The following is a 19,817-nucleotide window of genomic DNA, read 5'->3' as shown; positions in this document are numbered from 1 at the left end:
CCGTGAAAATCGAGCAAAAAACCCTACTAATCATTGTCACAGACAATGGCTTGTACAAAAGTTCAAACTATCTGAATGACCGGTCAAAGCCTATTCCCTAGATCGATGCTACTTTGCCCGACAAGAAGGTCTCAATGTGTACAGTTCACTAATTGACAAGGGACTTCGTTTCTTAGCTTATATCTCGGTCAGCTTACGGGACTTAAGCAAAAAGAATCATTAATACGTTAAGACATAGCTTTGTGGACTAATCCATCTCTGGTGTTTCGGAAGTCACACAATCATGCAAGCCATGAAGACAGGATCTCCCTTACCCACGGTCAAAAGTGGAGAAAAAAACTATATTTGAGAGATATCTCTGCACCGAAGGGAGTACAGGTGTTTTGAAGCAGCCCAGAACTTGAAGCGTGATTTGTCAATCTTGCTCGACACTGCATCCGATGGATGGGTTCCTCTAAGCGACTGGGATGCAGCGAAAGCAGGAAACAAAGCAATATTCAATGGAATGTTGGAAGCGGTACTGACGAACAATGATCCGGATGGCGATGAGCCCATAAGGGATGAAAAAGGCCTGCGAGACATTTGGCCCTTTGATCTACCGGAGTAATTAATCGTCTTTCGTGGATCCAGTCTTCCATGACAAGATCGATATTCATGCTCCGTTCAGTTGAGATAACTGTCGGTATTGCTTTGGCCGCGGCCGTTAGGTACGATGAACAAACATCTTTTAAACGTCACCTAGTACTTCACTAGTTAAGTTAATCTTGATCAGTGAAAAGGGCGTCCTACAGGGGAAATCGACTTTGCCTGTCTGCAACGACCAGGTCGGCAACTGGGGGTAGTAGAACTATAGAAAAGGAGAGCACATATAAGTGCTTTGGAAGAGCAAATGTGTCTGTTTTGCTTTAATGCGCGACTCACAAACACGTTTTATGATGGCCTCAGGCACTTCGGAGGCCCATAAAAGCTCGGACCATGATCATTTATGCATAAATTATGAAAGCATTGAGTTCGGAGTGAGCTATTAGTATACATATGCTCAGTAATGCAGTAGAAATGATAATAGTCCAATAGACTCATTGATATGTCACTTCCAAGATTTTCATCAGTGAAAATCCGGCAGTGGACCCCTTGCAATAAAAAAGTGGGCGCGTGGAAGAATACAGGGAGCTGGTTCGGCTGAAACAAGACACAACAGCTTATATGACGTCAGCACAGTGGGAACAGGTCGTCGGTGAGTTTGAACCCCTCCAACTGATAAACCGCCGGAAGTTTTGATCATTCTTACAATCATCTTCACCATATTTTAAAAATGAGTGGCCACAAGTTCCCCGTTGATCTCAAGCAGTTCAAGCAGCTCAAGCTGGACCCCAAGTCCACGTCGCTGTCAGCTGAGCAGAAGAGCGATCTGCTTCACAACATCAACGTTTTCAGAGATGCCCTGATTGCCTTCACAGCAACTGGTGCCGCTCGCGGTGTGTCCGGTCACACTGGCGGCCCCTTCGATACCGCACCCGAGGTTTGCATTCTGCTTGCCTTCATGAACGCCAACCCTAGCAAGTGGGTTGATGCTCTCTACGACGAGGCCGGCCACCGTGTGGCAACACAATACCTGCTGGCCGCACTGGACGGCAAGATCGAGCCCGACCACCTCCTGAACTACCGTGATGCCAACTCCCACCTCCCCGGCCACCCCGAGCTCGGCTTCACCCCCGGTGTTAAGTTCAGTTCCGGCCGCCTTGGCCACATGTGGGGCCTCGTCAACGGTATTGCCATGGCCAACAAGGATAAGAATGTGATCTTGTTGGGCTCCGATGGATCCCAGCAGGAAGGAAACGACGCCGAGGCTGCCCGCCTTGCTGTCGCCCAGAATCTTAACGTCAAGCTCTTTGTCGATAACAACGATGTCACAATTGCTGGACACCCGTCAGAATATCTCAAGGGCTACGAGATTGCCCGTACCCTCGATGGACACGGTATGAAGGTTATCCGCGCTCAGGGTGAGGATGTAGACTCCCTCTACCCCGCTATGTGTGAGGTTGTCAACTACAACGGCCCCGCCGCTGTTGTCGTCGACCGCAAGATGGCCGCTGGCATTGAGGGCATTGAGGGCGAGTGCCACGCCCACGATGTCATCACTGTTGATGTTGCCCGCAAGTACCTCACCAAGCGTGGATACAGCAAGGAGCAGCTTGCTTTCTACGATGAGATCAAGCCTGGCACCAACCCTCACACCTACAAGGGTTGCTCCACGGACAAGGGCGCCAACCGCACTATCTTCGGTGATGCCGTCAATGGCATCCTCGACGGTCTCAGCAAGGAGGAGGCCAAGGCCCGTGTCATGGTCATCGACTCTGACTTGGCTGGCTCAACTGGTCTCAAGGCCATCGGTGCCAAGCATCCCGAGTCTTTCGTTGCCTCCGGTGTCATGGAACGCGGTAACTTCTCCGCCGCCGCCGGATTTGGTTTCGGAAGCGATGGTAAGCGCCAGGGTGTCTTCTCTACCTTCTCTGCTTTCCTGGAGATGTGTATCTCTGAGATCACCATGGCCCGCCTGAACGACTGTACCGTGCTCTCTCACTTCTCTCACAGTGGTGTCGACGAGATGGCCGACAACACCTGCCACTTCGGTTTGAACCACTTCTTTGCCGACAACGGTCTCATGGATGCTCCCCAGACTTCCCTGTACTTCCCCGCCGATGGTGAGCAGATGAAGGCAGTTGTCAACGAGGTCTTCTGGAACAAGGGTATGCGTTTCATCTTCTCCACCCGCTCCAAGGTCCCCTACATCCTCAAGGAGGGCACCGACCAGAAGCTATTCGGCGAGGGCTACAAATTCGTGCCCGGCAAGGAAGAAGTCATCCGCAAGGGTTCCGCTGGTTACATTGTGTCCTACGGTGACATGCTCTACCGCTCTCTCGACGCCGTTGAGAACCTGCGCGCGCAGGGTCTCGATGTTGGTTTGATCAACAAGCCCACTCTCAACATCGTCGACGAGGACGCCATCAAGGTCTACGGATCTTCTCCTTTCGTCCTGGTCGTCGAGTCTATCGCCCAGAAGACTGGTCTCGGCTCCCGCCTTGGTACCCAGCTCCTAGAGCGCAAGCTCACCCCCAAGTTCAAGTCTATCGGCGCTATCAAGGAGGGCTGCGGTGGTCTGTACGAGCAGATCAACAGCCAAGGTCTTGGTCCTGCCGATATCATCGCCGCCGTCAAGCAGGTCTCCGGAAACTAAGCTTGATTTTGTGACGTCTGATGTGAAACCTAACGACTTTTTGATACGATAATAAAACTTCTTTCTGTTCTATGTAACCGCTTCGACATTTTCAACCTCGGAAGTCCATTGATCGGCTTGGCTTATCTGTGTGAGCATTTCATCTTTGGAGTGGCTTTTTCCAGAGCCATTGTAGCACAATATCTGTCGGCATTCCTCCTGTCAAACAATCTGCTCAAGAGGGGCTTCGAAACTTGAATTGTTGTAGATCTTCCATCTTTATATCTTATATCTGCGATCAATATCAACGAGATGCTAGAACACTTAATGAACTCGGATACTTTAAAATTATTTTCTTTCTCTGATCTCTTCTTACGCATGCTCTTGCTACATTAAAATAATGAAATCGTGGTTCAAACTGGACTTACTGCTTTAAAGTCACTCAAGAACCCAACCTAAAATATTAGGACATGCTGAGACATCAGTATAGGCGAATTAGGACAAAATCATACCGATTGCACGAAAATACAAGATAGGTGAGAACTCTGCTGACTGTGCTAAAGATTATTCGATATTCTCCTCAACAAGGTCTTTAGGTAATTGTACTACTTCGGGCGTTTGAAACCTAACTTAACCTCTCTTCCATTGTCTATCCTTTGTCCATGTTGTGAACTCTGACTGAATTAACCTGATATTATTAAGGTGGAGGATTAAAAAGACTGATGAGCTCTATTGTATCTAATCATCTCTAGTGACCATTGCCCACATACTAAGGTTCGCATGATTCGACACGAGATCCAGCGGTATCTGTCCCATATTGTTCGCTATCATGAATGACTTTTTTGAATATCACGATCAGCAAACCTCTTCTGACAATATGCTGGGTTGACTGGAGATTCAAGCAGTGGCCTAGATCGCTGCGATTGAGTTCATCTGAAGTTATGGAGTATCATATAGGCCCCTGTCTTTGTTATTGGGCTATCATCGTTCACACCCAGCATGCTCAAAGCGCCGACAGAACTTAGAAGACACAATAGTAATGAATGCACATATCATCTCTGATCTTTTTACGAGTCTTGTTACCGAAATTCGTGAGAGCCTTCGCTACTCAGTGGAGTGCCGTTCGACCATATGGGAGAAGGTCTTGGATATTTGCACCAGAGTTTCGCAGTGCTAATTTTATCGTATAGCACCATTTTCTAGGCAAAAGACTCTCCTTTATTGCCTTCTCAGGCATCATCAGATTGGCACAGCTACCGGAATCCAATGGAGATGATTTTACTCCCAAGTACCGATACCTGCACAGGACAAAGTTCACTCTACCGAGGGAGTATCAAAAGCACCCACACCAAACGTTGCACGATTTCAGGGATATCTGACGTTAGCTTCGCGTAGCATCAAGAGCTGCTATATATCCACTTTCTTATAACGTTTTACGAGATCAATTCCACAAGTGGCAATAACAAGCTAATAAATACTTTAATTTCTGACTGTCCAGACCTTCCCAATCTCGTTAGCTTCCAACTCTGCGATGAGCAATCCCATTCTATCGCGGCCTTAGCCGAAGCCCCCAAAGCAAAAAGTCTGCGAGCCTTAACCCCGATTCGCAATGGCGGCAATTGACGCTTTTCTAGCTCGAGCGGACCCCACATCTATCCGCCCTCTACGCTGGTGATTGGTCGATTCTGATATTTTAGGCTTGGCATATAGCCGATGAAGGCAGACTAGACCAAAACGGGCATTAGATCTGTACGTCGAAGCACGCAATCTGGCGAAATCATTCGAATAGGCTAGGGTGACATGAGTGAAGTCGAGCGTGGGAGAGTGTAGTATTTCAACTTTATGGAAAAGCTTTATATAACGCGGTGTCCTGCTTGTTGCGTCAATATCCATCTTTCATTTCTGTCCGCTGGTTGAGGCTGCAATAGGGTTCTCACTCCCGTCCGAACCTAAACAATACGCAAAGCCAAAGCATGGCCGATCAAAGTTCTGCCTCGGTTTCCTCCGAGGCAATCCCAGTTCAAGATGAGAAAAGAGTCTGGTATCGCTCTACGCTGTTCAATGCGTTTATCATTGGAGGCGTGGGCTTCATGGCCCCAGGCTTGTGGAACGCCATGAATTCCCTGGGTGCAGGAGGCGCACAATCACCGTTTTTGATTAATGCAGCGAACGCGCTGGTGTTTGGTCTTAGTATGTGGCTTCCCTTCATCCCACATATTTGTCTATTTGTGCAATTCTGACTTTCATGTTCAAAGTGGGCTTTTTGTGTCTTTTCGGTGGTCCGATTGCCAATCGTATTGGTCTTAACTGGACTTTGATGCTTGGTGCTGTGGGATATCCGATTTACTCGTAAGTGCTACTTGCTGAATTACGCGATATTTTGAATTGAGTTAGAGAGCTGACTTGGATTGCAGAGCTGCCTTATATACCAACAACCGCTATGTATGCTTCTCGCGTATACCATCCGGGGGTCTATACTGATGAATTTCTGTAGGGCAACGTGTGGTTTGTTCTTGTTGGATCCGTAGCCTGTGGCATTTCGTGAGTCGCATTTTCACTCAATTCAAAAGAAAGAAAAAAACTAATATATCATTTACAGTGCTGGTCTGTTCTGGGCTTCCGAGGGTGCTGTCGCACTAGGATATCCCGAACCCACCAAAAGAGGTAGATACATGAAGTGAGTTCTTTTCTTTGTTGAAAGTCGTGATCACTTCTCGATGGTCATTATGCTGACTGGAATAGTATCTGGTTGTGGTTCCGCACAGGAGGCCCCTTGTTGGGCGGTGCTATCGTCCTTGGATTGAATCAGTATGTTTGTATACACCAACATCGAAGAGTCCCACTCACATTCGATTAGTTCCGGGGATGCCCACAGTAAGGGAAAAGTTGGATACGGTATGTTTCCCCCACAGGAGATTTCAATATTCAAGCTCTAAAATCTAACGACTTTTATCAGAAACATACCTCATCTTTGTCGCTCTTCAGTGTCTCTCAGTTCCTCTGGCTGTCTTTCTTTCGCCGCCTGAGAAGGTCCAACGTACGGACGGAAGCAAGGTCAAGATTGTTATCCAAGGATCATGGCGTGCTGAAATGGTCGAGCTTTGGAAGGTTTGCAAGAGAAAGGAGGTTCGTCATCGCATGTGGAAATAGTTGTGGAACGCGTCACTAACTTTCATAGATCCTTCTACTTCTTCCTGCCTTCTGGGCCGCGTACTTCAACCAATACGTCGGAAGTAAGATTTTATGAGCTCTGAGATAACGATTTCATTACTAATTCGGCAACAGACTTCGAAACCTATTACTTTGGCGTTCGAGCTCGTGCCCTGATCGGATTCGTTGGCAACTTCTCCAACCTGATTTCTTCGGCAATAATCAGCAGATTCTTGGACTATAGCGGTATCTCAATCAAGAACAGGATCAAGTATAGGTAATACTTCATGCAATCGTCTTTCATGCTCAACAAATGGCTAATAATACAACAGTTTCTTCTATGTGATTGTTGTTCACGTCATCGCTTGGGTCTACTGCTGGGTCATTCAAGAGAAGTACACCAAGAACCCTCCTATGCTGGACTGGGCCGACAAAGGCTTTGTTGAGGGCTTCTTCGTTATCATGCTTTGGAGTGAGTCTTTTAATCAAACATGAATGATGTCCTCTTACTGATCCCCTTTTTTGCAGATTTCTCCCAGCAGGCCGCGCAGAACTTCCTCTACTATCTTCTTTCTACTATGACAGACAACATTTCCGAGCTTTGTAAGTCGAAATTGCAACATTGAATGTTCATATCACTCATACTCTCTAGCTCGATTCTCCGGTGTTCTTCGCGGACAAGAGAGTTTCTCGCAAGCTGTTTCCTTCGGCATCAACACTCGGGAATGGCATGGTGGTAGAGTTCCACTTGCTGTCAACACTATTCTCCTCGGTAGGCAATTCCAATAGATAATCAGCTCAAGCAACATACTAATTTTCTCTGATACAGGTCTCGCCGTTTGGCCTACTTGGTTGGTCGTTCGGGATCATAAGCCCATTGAGCATGACAAGGAGGCTGCTCAGCTGCCTCACAGCAAGGATGAAGAGCAAAGCATCAACTTGACTGATAAGAAAACGTATGTTGTGAGTGAGTCTATTGCAACAAAATAATTAAGGTGCAAACGGGATTTCAACTTTGCCAATCGACAATCATGGCATTTACAGCTTTAAAATAATGATAGTTATGAGCGTACATTTCAACAATGATAATCACATTCAACTTGTGCTTGCCAAACTTTGAATATCTTCTGTAACACAACATTGAATAATTGGCAAGATGTGACCCTCCTATTCAAGGTTGCTGCCATTGCCACTGTCGTTTTCTTCACGCAATTTGCGAGCCACACGACTCTCACTGTCTGGATCGAAGTACGCTATAGATGAACATAAAGTTAGTACCTGAATCTGTGATTGAATGATCTTTGAATACTCACGCTGTTCTCCAAAAACAGTTGTTCTGATGCCGCGTCTCAGCCCCTTATACGTGCCAGGGATGACTCGATGGAGAGTACATCTAAACAGAACTTAGCGATTGAAGTAAGAACAATGGTCCACTCATTCATAAATACCGATTATCCCACATAGCAACGCTACCAACAGCCCACTTCCACCGGACATAGTGATCATCGGCCGAGTGGATGTGATATGCCAGAAAGTCGAGAACCTTATCTGAACGTCCACCAAATCCATTAGAATCGCCAAGTTGAATAAACCTGATTGGACTTACCCGATTCCGCTTTCTTGAGTTCCGCAAAGCCAGTAACAAATCCCGGATTCACGTTCAGTGCCTTGAGCTTCGTGACGGGGTGGGTTCGCACAGCTGGGTGATGGGTATCGATTGGAGGGCGGTTAGGGCCAGCGCCCCATAAATCCAAGATTGTATCATCTAGCTATATCATGAATATTAAATCGCTGGATGAGATTTGGTCTGAAAACGAACACTGCAATCTTGATGTGTGCACCGCGTGCAAACCATCGAGAAATCTTTTGTATGCATCGCTAAGGGCGTCATAAAGACCATATTGTGAGACCTGGGAGGATCGGTCAGTCTCAAGAATTGATTTCACCTAGGCTGATAACTGACCCAAGCTGTATCTCCTCCGACATCAGGGTGTTCTTCCATTCTAAGCAGCGAATAGGAGGGAGCTTGTCTTGGTTAATATGCAACCCGAACGAGTCAGTTTAGTACATACGGTTGATCTCAAATGATGTATCGGCGTGGAAGTCTCCGCTAGCCTAGAAGAGCATCCTATGTGAGTGACAGCCTTTATGTTACGCTCGATTCGTCTTACCCATGGTGTGTAACTCAGGATCTCCCGGTGATCCTCTCGACTTCCTTGGATATTAACAAACTGTTCTGTGGTTAGTACCAATCACCGACGACAAACGAGGCACACTTTTTACTTTTTGATCCTAGAGTATGTTAGTCAATCAAACTTAATTGTTCTTCGGGGGAAACCACTTATTATACCTTTTGAGCAGGGTGTCTGTCTAGAATTCCTGCAGTCATGTTTTCATGAGCATCAGGCCATCAGCCGTTCAATCCGGAATTCTTACCATAGTGTTGGAACAACTCCACTTGCTTCTCGGTAGTAAGATCTTGATCGCGGAAGAAGACAACTCCTCGTTCATTAACCAGAAGTGCCAGCTCATCAAGCTGGGTTTCATTTAAATGGCTCAACTGGACATTTTCCAGAACAGTGCCAAGTGATTCGGTCAAATCCACTCGCTTTGCAACAGAGAACAATGCTTGCTTTTCCGGGTCCGCGAAGAAAGCTCGATCCAGAGGTGGGGTGAATGGTTCGCGCAAGGGTTCCGGAGGGATGTGATTCTTAATTTTGTCGTTGAAGTGTGGATGGAGCGTGATGGGAAACCCGGAATCCGGCGATATGTGCTTTCGCGCTTCTAGATGAGCCATTGTTTATAGTATTGAGAGATCAGTATATCATAGAAGCGTGGAGGCCTCGATTCATGCGGAAAAGAAGAGTATTTAGGCATATCGACTTTGGTCATCTCATACGCGACAGCGATTGCGTCAAGGCGCCATCAAAATGAACGGACCTACTTGATCCAATGGCAGTTGGAATTGCCATCTACTGCCTTCACACCTAAGACATAAAAGGTCAACTTAAACGAGTCTGTTATAGCTACTGCGATCTTGCGGGATCCGCTGGAATCCCTCATTCTTGGGTTGTGGATTTAGATACCGAGACCATAATTTCTTGGAGATCAGCGGATGTGTATGTTTTCATAGAAGGCAAGACGTTGAGTCTCGCGGTAAAAATAATCCTCCTCATTATAGGATGACTGCTGTAGAAGACATCCATTGAGCGGCTTCGAAAGAAGATCCACAATTTCCCTTGGTTTTCCCCGCGCGGACTTTCCCTCTCTCAACGTCCCCAAAAGTACGCTACTGAGATGAAGTCATAAAGTCCCCTGCGGTTCCTAAGAATCTAGAGCTGTGCCAATTGCCTCGGAATTTCCCGAGCTCCGCGGGGCTTGACCTCACAGATCCAACGAACATGGAGAATGGAGACGAAAGACCTTATCGGTCCCACACAAAGCCAGCATGCATTCCCTGTCGCCGGAGGAAATCGCGATGCAAGATTGAGCCCCACTCAGACGATTGTCTCATGTGTCGCGTACATGGCACAGAATGCGCATTCCCTGACGGCAGAGCCAAAAGAACACCTCAAAAAAGGCGTTCCTCGGAGGTTGCCCCAGTACTACCACCTCCATCATTAAGAGCACCGGCGACATCTACTCAGCCGCTGGGATCTCCTCTGGTGGCCTCGCCTCAATTCTCCATACCAACGCAGGCACAAAATGATCAGGATACACCACTCTCCCTGGAAGCTGAAGACGACAATCCCCACATCCTTGGTCCAGCGGTGACGGGTGATAATCATGTCTTGGCTGATTATCTATCAAACATCTCCGGGGGACAGGGGATCCGCGAGATCCGTCCTGTCGAGCCGGGCAGCTCCTCGTCTCCTGTGATTTTTACAAAAGTCCAGAAACGGCCATTTGGCCTGACCTGGAATTCCAACCCAGCACTGCATAAATTGCAGATTATTGAAAAGCTCGTGGAACCTTGGGGCCCACACCTCATTGATCTGTGAGCCTACACCACCCTTGCCACAGCGTGGTTTCCGGGATTCATCGAAACTAACAGCCTTTTTTAGGTATCTGAAGAGGATCAACCCCTGTTTACCCTTACTGGATGAGAACTCGTTCCGAGCGCAATACACCAATGCGAGGCATCGCATCTCGCCTGCGTTGCTAGCATGCATATATGCCCACATGCTAACATACTGGCACTATGATCCGCTATTATCGCGTGAAAGATGCCCGGATGTTCGATTTGTCTGGAACCTTGCCATTGAAGCCTCGTATTCCGAGCTGCATGCTTCTGCTGGAATATCCACCATCAAGGCCATTCTACTTGATGTAGGTGGTCGCCCAACCACATCAATGACAGGAAACGGTGTCAGACTTGCTTCAGCAACTGCGCTATGTCATTCCTTGGGGCTGAATCGAAACCCCTTACCATGGGATATACCTAAAGCTGAGAAATATTTGAGAATGAAGATATGGTGGTCCATCCTACTTCATGACCGCTGGTAAGTCTCATGAAGAACTCCAACGGATATTGCGCGTATTTATGTTTTTTTTTCTTTCTGTCTGCTTAGGTCCAGCCTTGCATATGGCACACCACCTCATATCAGAAGATCTCAATACGACGTCCCTCTCCCCATACCTGAATATCTCTCGGGCTCGGAACGAGACAGTGAAGCCAATGCGGTTTTTATAGAGCTTATGCACCTGACAGAAGTGCTGGACATTTGTTTAGAGGATGTATACAATATCCGCACTGCAGCAGATCATCCAACCAAGAACCTTGAACTGGAGCTAAACAAGTGGGTAGATTCACTCACCGGCAATATCCGCAGAATTGTAATCCGAGGCTCGAATCTTGACACACCCGGGGCGTCGAATTTACGACTCGCATATTTAGCAACATGTCTTCTCCTTCGACGAATCGACCTAGATCGCGAAAGAAGGTCACAAGAGCCCGACGGGGAGCAAATGGCCAATCGTGTCATGGAAGCCCGCAGAACGGCGGAAGACATTGTGTTTCTGGTCCAGGAACTCGGCGAAGCACAGCTCGGAGACTTTTGGCTTCCTGTCGTCGCGTTTACATTCTCATCAACCGTGACATTCTTGATCCGCTGCGCACTGGAGACAGAGCAGGCTGCTGGTCTATCACAAAGTACTTCGCTGCGAATGGCGAATGACTTTTTGGATTCTTTACGGTCACATCAGAAGAACTTCGGGTGGGACCTCGCTGATATATGTTTAGCACAGCATTCGGATGTCGTGGAGAAGCTCTTGAAATCCGGACCGCCGGCTGATACTTCTGAAGTGGCCAATCCTGAAATGGGCCATCACTTTATGCCGGATATGTCCTTTGTGGATGATATGTTTCCTAGCATTTGGGATACCCTGCAGAGTATATAGATTAGATACAGCACAGAATGGAACATCAACAGTTTTTCATCCTGGATTGTTATCGCGATGTATGCAGGTGGGTCTGGAGTTGGCCGCGGTTCCGCGGCGAAGACACCAACAATTCAGGCTTCAATACTCAAACTGCATTGGTCCAGTTTGCACAGGTGATGTGCCGGGGGTCAAAACTCCACTCGATAAGATATGAAAGGGGCCCAGGTCGTGTTGAATGAGGGGTTGCAAGTAACCAGACTCGTTCAACTTCCTCTACGATACAGTTCAACATGGCACCTGGCATTACCGACAATGACAAGGCTGCCACAATCTCTGAAACCCAAGACGTCCCCCTCTTATACAACAATGTAAATCAAAAAGACCTACAAGAAAAAACAACAAGATACCTTCTCAAATACGGCACAGAATTCAACAAAGATGTCATCTGCGGCAGCAAAGGCCTATACGTCTACACAGCATCCGGACATAAAATCCTAGACTTCACATCGGGCCAAATGTCCTGTCTCCTCGGCCACGGCCATCCGGAAATCGTTCAAACAATCACAGACCACGCAGCCAGCCTCGACCACCTCTTCTCAGGCATGGTCTCACCCCCGGTAATCAGCCTCGGCGAACGGCTCTGCAACCTCCTCCCACCAGGCCTAGACAAAGCATTCTTCCTCTCAACCGGCGGCGAAAGCAACGAAGCCGCCATAAAACTAGCCAAAGTCTACACCGGCAAATTCGAAATCGTCGGACTAGGCGCCAGCTGGCACGGCGTGACCGCGCAAGCCCTAGGCGCGCAATACCACTTCGGCCGCAAAGGCCAAGGACCACTCATGCCCGGTATGCTGATGCTCCCCTCGCCAAATGGATACCGGTCGATCTTCCGTCGGCCAGACGGATCGTACGACTGGGAAGCGGAGATGCAGTACGGCTGGCGAATGATCGACATGCAATCGTGCGGATCGCTGGCTGCTTGTATCGTGGAATGCATCCAGTCCTCGGGTGGCATGCATGTCCTGCCGCCGGGATATCTGGCCGCGCTGAAACGGGAGTGCGAGAAACGCGGCATGCTTCTGATTGTGGACGAGGCGCAGACGGGCGTCGGCCGCTGCGGTGATTTGATGGCTATTCAATATGAGAATGTCGTGCCGGATCTGTTGACGCTTAGCAAGACGCTTGGGAATGGGTTGCCGCTGAGTGCTGTTGTCACTAGTGCTGAGATTGAGCGCGTGTGTGTGGAGCGCGAGTTCTGCTTTTATACTACTCATGTTAATGATCCTCTTCCGGCGGCTGTTGGGGATAAGGTGCTGGAAATTGTGGTCCGAGATCGTTTAGTTGAGCATTCGCGGGCTATGGGGGTTATACTTCATGATTCCTTGAATGCCTTGAAGGATAAGTATGGGTGCATTGGGGATGTTCGTGGACGGGGCCTTATGGCTGGTGTTGAGATTGTTGAGGATCGAGAGACGAAGATTCCTGCGTTGGCTTTGGGCAAGGCTGTTGGTGATCGTGCCTATGAGCTAGGCTTGTGGGCCAATCTTAGTAGTCATCCAAGCTTTGGGGGTGTTTTTCGAATTGCTCCGCCAATCACTATCACTGAAGAGCAACTGCTGAGCGGTTTGCGGATCTTGGAAGAAGCATTTGCTGTCACTCCTGGCACTATGCCACTGTGATTTTACCTTTGTCATATGCCGTTAAAGTAATATCCTAGGCCAATCTCTTACTCCAGGTATACTGATCTACCTGTCCTGCCAGAAGTAAAAGAAAATGTAATCTTGATTGCCTTCCAAAAAGCCGAGAGCCGAAAATGAAAATATTGAAATATAGACAAACTGACAGGTAAGAGAAAAAAAAGGGTATTTATTGTAGAGATAATCACACATATCGAAGATCAATGTTCAAGATTCCTCCAAGACTTCACTGCGTCGCCCGGGACTCCTCCGGGGCTGAGTCTCCGTTATTTGCTTTATTCCAAGCATCATCAAAGGCCGAATCAGCCAAGGCCTCATTGGAGCTCGGCTCCTCAGGCTCGACCTTCTGTGATTTCTCGATCTCATCATCAAGCACCTCAGGCTCGGCCTCACGCTCGACGAGCACCTGCGAAAAGGACGACGACAGAGGTTCGGAGTCTACCAGATCCGTTTCCCTGGCAGGTGCTGCCGCCTTATCCGTGGCACCAAGAAGTTCCAGATCAAAGTTCGAGCTGTAGACCACGGCAGAAAACGCCTCAAGCTCTCGAACATTCTGATCCATAGCGACTAGATACTCATTCGGTGCGTGGGTGCCGTTGCCAATCACGTGTGCTTGGCGGGCCATGACCGCCAAAAGGTTGGCAAGCTTTGTCTTGCGTTCAGCGTTGGCAGTTAATGGTATAACTGTGGCGACGGAGTCGAAAGACATGGGGGCAGTCTCGGGGGCACTGGTAGGCGCCTTGAATGCATCGTTGGCGCATCTTTGGTCTATCAGGGTAGAGAAACCTTCGTTGTTGAGAAGGGTCAAAACATAAGAGAAGGAAGGCGAATCGATCAGATCGGCAGTCTCATCTAGCAAGTGCCGCAGCTTGGACGCTGTCTGAGATGAGGTCGGGTCTGCCACACCTTCAACCCCTGACTCGCGCAGCACGTACTCCTCTTCCTCTGCTGGAGGTAGCAAGCAGGACATCCACTTCTGATTGCGTCGCTCATCTTCTGTGCTACCTTCTACCTTCTTTCTGATCTGGAGCGTCAGCTCGGAGAGCTTGGCCAGGCTGATGTCTTCGCGTGGGTTTAATGGTCCGAAAACTTCTTCCACGGCAGCTTGGACTGTTCCCATCAAGTCTTTCCATCCGCGGTGGAGTAACCACCAGCTGAAGGCGAGGTATCGTCGGTTGGTTTCAAAGTCATCACCCAGTGTTTGGGTGAGTTCATCATCGTGGTCTTCCAAGCTGATAGTTGACTCGTTGACAGGCGGCGTAGCGAGAGAGATCACACTGGAGAGGTAGTTCCGGCGGCCAAGAAGATTGAGTTGAATGCGAGTGAAGATAGTAAGCAGAGAGAGCGTATAGATCAAAGTAAACGACCGAGTTACAGCTAAAACCAGTCAATATTTGATAAGTCCCCGTAGATGACCAAGATGCCATAGACACGAACTCACAGCTAATCTTAACCTCATTCCACAGTTGAGTCTTGTTCCGTTTGGGTCGGGGTTGTCCCTCCGAGTCCACGGGAGACTCTCCAGCCTGGCTGGTATGCACAAAACTCTCCGTCTGGAAGCTCCGATCATCGTCTGGCAGGCTAGGCGACACCGAGCTGAGATCTGAGCCCGTCGCCTCGCCAGCATTCAACCGAGCCAATCTCTCCGCCCGCTTCTTCTGCAGTTCCTTGGTCAATTCCTCGACGGGGAGTGCCTCGATTATATTCTCGGTAGCTGTCGGCAATAGCGCCAAGACGGTGTAGGTACAATCGGTTTGGTTCTGCTCGAATCGCCGGCGCAGACTATGAAATTGTCAGTGATTCCGATCGTGGTGGATCTGATCGGTGTGAGCCCGCCCTAAGCTCGCGTGCTTGCGAGCAAGGTGACAGGCCATCGCCGAAAATCAGAAATACTCACTTTTCGCGAGCAATCCGATCACTGCTCATACGCTCCCGAGCTTCAGAGATCTTGGATAGGACATACTGTCCGGCCAAGTAGCCAGCTCCAATCACCCCAGCCCCGATCGCCAGACCCTTGCGATTGCGCTGGAACCAGCGCTTCGTCGCCCCGATCATGTTGATTGTGTGTGTTTCGTCTCTCGGGGATATCAAAGGCGATGGGAAGATTCAAATCATGATGTAGGTGAGGGCGATGGATTCTGGGGTCGGGAGATGGGGACAGGCTTGGGCGGTGATCGCCCTCGGCCTCGGCTAGACAGGTTAACGTGCAAGGTAAACATATACGTCCCACAGAGAGAAAGAATAATGCCGGCTATGGACTGGACCTTAAAACTTGAAACTTGAAACAACGTTGATTCCATTCAAAACACTATGTAAATGCCCCATTCGCTCCAGTCGCAGTCACGTTCTAAAGCCCCCCGGATTCGGCGCGGCCATCCCGCAACAATCCGCTGATCGCAGCTTGGACCTGTCGTCACTTGTTTCTGTGCTTGACTTCTGTCCAGTTACTGACTTGATTCCTACGTTCTTCCAAGGGGTTTTGTCATTTTCGCCTCCTGTTTACCTTACGTCTTCACGAGTTCGAAGATAAGATAAGCGGGTCCCGAACGCCGATACAGGCCGCCCCTCTCCCCCATACATCACTCCACCTTCGAGCTTACATGTACTCTCCCTTCTATGATCCCCCATACTCAACTTGAACACATATATCCTCGAGGAAATCACCTGCCCGCGACTGCACCCAACCGACCCAGGTTGCGAGCTGCGTCATGGCGGGGATGGAGCCCCGCAAAACCCCTCCGGAGTACTTCCTGGAGATCTTCGCCGACACAACTCACGTACGAGACGTCCTAAAAGGTAAGGCGCAGTGCAATTAACAAACCAGCCAAATATCCAGTAATCCGCCCACAAAGCTCAAAAGACTAAATCATTTGTTCGGCCAGGTGTCCTCAACCTCATCTTCTTCCATCGCTACTTTCCCTCCATCCGGCCGGTCACCTTTGACGTCCTCGACTTCACCCTCCCCGCAATCAATGATGCCGATCTAGAGACGCTGATTGAGTCGCGCGTTTCCGCCCTTGTCCGCCAACATCTCTCCTCCGCTGCCGGGGGCCAGGATGGTCCGACGGCTGGCGGGGGAGGGGGCGTGCGAGGCCGTATCGCGGTCGAGTTCTACGAAAAGAAGCGACGTCGTCCGGGTCACTGGTTTGGTGGGCTAACTGGAAAGGGCGAGGAGGAGGTCTGTTGGGAGATTTGGACGCTGGATGTCACTATTGCGACGCCGCGCACGGAATCTGGTATGTATCGTCTTTCTATAGTTTGCGTACCTTACCTCCCGGGTCGGTATCGGTTTTGCTAATCTGCTTCTTTTTTTTGTTTTAAGAGCGTGCCAAAGTCCGCAAGGCAATGGGTAACATGCTGCAGAAGGCAGCATTGAAGATCCTCGCTGTTGTCAACCGTGATAAAGATCATATCCCGCCTATCACTACCAGTGACTCAAACCCGTTCCCTTATCGGATCGTTGTCAACCCTCGCGCTGATGGCTGGGGTAACCGTATGGGGCTTTACTGACTTGCCATGGTGAAATAAAGGTCTGGATGAGGACATCTGTCAATCGTCCAGGTCTACCTTTCCTTTTATCACTTATTGTTACAACAAACCGGCGGTGTTCTGCTCAATATTTTTTGACTGGGGCGACGGACACTGATACGACTTATGAAACGTTTTAAATGCTGCAAAATGGTTGTCTTGCAGAGTATTCGGGTCTTGCTATACTAGGCTTGTCAAATCTCCGGCAATGGACATGGGGAGTTCGTTGGCGTTTACTTATTTGAGATATTGGGATGGTGGTTTTGCAACATGTGCTTTGATCACGGAGCGTATGCTCCTTTAAACAAAAATACCATATATGAATATCTTTAATAGTTTTGAGTTAGTAATTTACTCACTTTTCACTTGACATCACATGGCTGTTCTCATTGCACTGAGTACTATCAAAATTTATCATCAGAGCAGGTCATTTGCAGGGATGTTTCTCATGTATCTATACGAGATCTGAAAGTAAGAGACCTGAAAGTAAGAGATCTGAAAGGTAGAAATCTGAAAGCAACTAGACCCTTCATTGAAAATGTACGGACTAAGAAGCTCAACAACAACATAATGGTGAAAAAAACCAACATGACATCATATTCATCGAATATCCAACCCCGGACCCGTCACAACATCCTACAGGCCTCTCTATATCATCGTCGCTAGCACCTATGTATTCATGGCGGCAGAACCTAAGCTGAAACCAGCGACTTGACTTCGCGCGGAGAATCGGATCCGCGATTTCCAACTAACAAGATTCCGCGGAGGGTATATTGTCGAAGCGATTCTCCACCGTGTTTTCAGACAGCAAGCCTTTAAGTAGAGTGGGGCTTGCTGGCGGCCTCGGCCTGAGCGCGGAGGTTGGAGGAGGTGCCGGAGCTGGAGAAGAAGCGACCAAGAACGGGCTGGAGGAAAGACTGGAAGACAACTTGGGCACCGCTGTGGAATTGGTTAGATATCTATATTCATCGGATTCAAGGAAGGTTAACTTACTTGGTCTGGGGAAGAGCCATCCAGAGGATCAGGACGAACTTGAAGATGTAGTAGAAGGCTGTTCGTTTGTTAGCACAATGGCATTGACATTGATGTCGCGCGGATACTCACGGAACCAGTAGGCGGCGCTGATGGCACTCTCAACAACGGTCAGGAAGGCAAACACGACCCAGTACTATAAGAATTGCAGGTTAGTATGCTCTGCAAGCGGGAAGACGTCACGTGCACGATAAGACAGGACAGTGATCTCATCCGTCCGCAATATCGCGACAGCAGCATGTCGAGGGAAAAGAGACTTACGGTGAGCCACTGTGAGAATTCAAGGTTAGCAAACAGCACACGAAAGATTGCACACACATTAGGACAAATTTTCTTACCTGAGTGTCATCCTGGGTGTTGGAGGTGAACAGGGCCTGGAGGGAGTAGTAGCCGGGGACGAGGAAACCGGCGAAGTTGACGAGGAACTCGCCAGCAATGTTGAAGAAGACAAGGAAGAAGTAAACTCCGACCAGGCCGAGGATGGCGTAGACCTTGGGGACGTTGGTTTGACGCTCAAGGTTGTTCAGGACAGGGTACTTGGAGAGCTGTAGAAGGACATGATGTCAGCTTTGAGGCTAAATGCAGACACCCAGAAGCAGGGATAGCAAAAATCGAGTGATCACGATCAAGCTCGGTTGATCGATCACACTGCTCAGTTTGCGACCTGTGGCAGTTCCAGGTGAGGAATTGGCAGGCGCCAACAAAACACACAACCGCAACGTACCTCCTTGTCGAGCTGGGAGATGGTGTGCTGAGCACGGTCCTGGAAAGAGGCCATTATGGTTGATATGTTTTGACTGATAGGTTACAGGTCAAGGAGTTTGGATGGCAGTGGAACGAGGGATGGTGAGAATGCGAGCTGGCAAGCTGAGACGGAGCCAGGCTGCTTGTGCGTGTCACGTGACCACATGACGTACTCGGCTCCATGTGAAGCAGTGAACAAGTGCTTTGTCATTGGCAGATACACTCCGAAGTCACTGTGCGAGATAAGTAGGTTGACTATGCAGTGACGACAGGTGCTTGTTGATGTATCTGGACTACGGAGTATATGAAGCTATTTACCATCACAGGATTCTGGACTTGGGTTTATTGGCGTGAAATTTGAAACAGCTTGAAACGAAAACAGGAGCCCAAAGTAGAGATTCCCTCACGCAAGTCTAAATCCTACATGACGTGTGCGGCGAGTATCCTGATACGTGAAGACCGGTTTGGATAAGCAACAATTTTGGGAGATTTTGCTTTTTCTGGCATGAAACCGGGGGAGCGTATCTTTGTGGGCCTTGACCCCTGCAGCGCTTGGTCCGTTCTCGAGTCGTGATGCATCCCATTCTCCGCCTATACCGAGGCCCCAATTACGCAAGGCTACTGTGATTCACACCAATTACCTGTAGTGGTGGATATGTCGCTTGGAACAGATCAAATGGGCACGATCTGGACACATCTGCACACATCAGGAGATATTCCTCCATACCTCGGGGCTTATACCTCCACGTGATATTGGTCACGTGATCCGGTATTTGGAATGAGTAGACTGCATATGTTTGTCAATGGAAATAAACTTGAGAAAAAGGAACCTTGCACACCGCCAGAGACGATCTCGGAGATGATGTGATTGGGGGGGAGTGTTCGAAATCCTATCTTTCTCCTCCACAAAAACCCTGTGCAGAACCGACTAGCCTAATCTGTGCCACTTCCTTTTCCTTCTGAGCCTCAACCCCCATTCTCCTCGAACCTTCATCGGACTATCCGAACAGAAACAGCTGCTATAACTGCATATCGCCCTTATATCCTTCTGGCAAGCGAAGACGTGAATC

At 48.8% G+C, this 19,817-nt stretch overlaps 8 protein-coding genes across 8 annotated transcripts; 5 read left to right on the top strand and 3 right to left on the bottom strand.

Moving 5' to 3' along the window:
- Nucleotides 1-1,312: 1,312 nt before the first annotated feature.
- N7511_000709 (uncharacterized protein) lies at nucleotides 1,313-3,235 on the top strand (the record flags this gene model as incomplete). The annotated part of the gene is made up of 1 exon (XM_057123134.1): nucleotides 1,313-3,235. One exon carries the CDS (start codon nucleotides 1,313-1,315, stop codon nucleotides 3,233-3,235), a length of 1,923 nt encoding a protein of 640 aa, XP_056988867.1.
- A 1,952-nt stretch (nucleotides 3,236-5,187) lies between these two features.
- Nucleotides 5,188-7,354, top strand: N7511_000708 (uncharacterized protein; the record flags this gene model as incomplete). Its single annotated transcript, XM_057123133.1, has 14 exons — nucleotides 5,188-5,404; nucleotides 5,470-5,563; nucleotides 5,629-5,656; nucleotides 5,709-5,755; nucleotides 5,814-5,891; nucleotides 5,957-6,022; nucleotides 6,072-6,109; nucleotides 6,171-6,340; nucleotides 6,393-6,447; nucleotides 6,500-6,641; nucleotides 6,697-6,836; nucleotides 6,893-6,967; nucleotides 7,017-7,136; nucleotides 7,194-7,354. The coding sequence occupies 14 exons, from the start codon at nucleotides 5,188-5,190 to the stop codon at nucleotides 7,352-7,354; spliced, it is 1,431 nt and encodes a 476-aa protein (XP_056988866.1).
- Nucleotides 7,355-7,531: 177 nt separating this feature from the next.
- On the bottom strand, nucleotides 7,532-9,161 carry N7511_000707 (TauD/TfdA dioxygenase family protein; the record flags this gene model as incomplete). Its single annotated transcript, XM_057123132.1, has 11 exons — nucleotides 7,532-7,617; nucleotides 7,678-7,757; nucleotides 7,813-7,912; nucleotides 7,971-8,133; nucleotides 8,217-8,274; nucleotides 8,328-8,367; nucleotides 8,437-8,479; nucleotides 8,536-8,595; nucleotides 8,648-8,656; nucleotides 8,715-8,734; nucleotides 8,801-9,161. The coding sequence occupies 11 exons, from the start codon at nucleotides 9,159-9,161 to the stop codon at nucleotides 7,532-7,534; spliced, it is 1,020 nt and encodes a 339-aa protein (XP_056988865.1).
- A 604-nt stretch (nucleotides 9,162-9,765) lies between these two features.
- N7511_000706 (uncharacterized protein) lies at nucleotides 9,766-11,764 on the top strand (the record flags this gene model as incomplete). The annotated part of the gene is made up of 3 exons (XM_057123131.1): nucleotides 9,766-10,361; nucleotides 10,429-10,866; nucleotides 10,936-11,764. The coding sequence occupies 3 exons, from the start codon at nucleotides 9,766-9,768 to the stop codon at nucleotides 11,762-11,764; spliced, it is 1,863 nt and encodes a 620-aa protein (XP_056988864.1).
- Nucleotides 11,765-12,036: 272 nt separating this feature from the next.
- Nucleotides 12,037-13,425, top strand: N7511_000705 (aspartate aminotransferase family protein; the record flags this gene model as incomplete). Its single annotated transcript, XM_057123130.1, has 1 exon — nucleotides 12,037-13,425. The coding sequence occupies one exon, from the start codon at nucleotides 12,037-12,039 to the stop codon at nucleotides 13,423-13,425; it is 1,389 nt and encodes a 462-aa protein (XP_056988863.1).
- Nucleotides 13,426-13,669: 244 nt separating this feature from the next.
- On the bottom strand, nucleotides 13,670-15,498 carry N7511_000704 (peroxisomal biogenesis factor 3; the record flags this gene model as incomplete). The annotated part of the gene is made up of 3 exons (XM_057123129.1): nucleotides 13,670-14,820; nucleotides 14,885-15,225; nucleotides 15,341-15,498. 3 exons carry the CDS (start codon nucleotides 15,496-15,498, stop codon nucleotides 13,670-13,672), a joined length of 1,650 nt encoding a protein of 549 aa, XP_056988862.1.
- Nucleotides 15,499-16,151: 653 nt separating this feature from the next.
- N7511_000703 (autophagy-related protein 101) lies at nucleotides 16,152-16,953 on the top strand (the record flags this gene model as incomplete). The annotated part of the gene is made up of 3 exons (XM_057123128.1): nucleotides 16,152-16,239; nucleotides 16,326-16,679; nucleotides 16,766-16,953. The coding sequence occupies 3 exons, from the start codon at nucleotides 16,152-16,154 to the stop codon at nucleotides 16,951-16,953; spliced, it is 630 nt and encodes a 209-aa protein (XP_056988861.1).
- Nucleotides 16,954-17,786: 833 nt separating this feature from the next.
- On the bottom strand, nucleotides 17,787-18,781 carry yop1 (putative membrane biogenesis protein (Yop1); the record flags this gene model as incomplete). The annotated part of the gene is made up of 6 exons (XM_057123127.1): nucleotides 17,787-17,910; nucleotides 17,965-18,022; nucleotides 18,076-18,139; nucleotides 18,265-18,273; nucleotides 18,342-18,548; nucleotides 18,728-18,781. The coding sequence occupies 6 exons, from the start codon at nucleotides 18,779-18,781 to the stop codon at nucleotides 17,787-17,789; spliced, it is 516 nt and encodes a 171-aa protein (XP_056988860.1).
- Between the last annotated feature and the right edge of the window lie 1,036 nt (nucleotides 18,782-19,817).

Source organism: Penicillium nucicola (assembly GCF_028828085.1).
Source record: "Penicillium nucicola strain IBT 29836 chromosome Unknown utg000001l, whole genome shotgun sequence".
In the NCBI taxonomy this organism is placed as follows: Eukaryota; Fungi; Ascomycota; class Eurotiomycetes; order Eurotiales; family Aspergillaceae; genus Penicillium; species Penicillium nucicola.
This window is presented reverse-complemented; position numbering and strand designations above follow the sequence as displayed.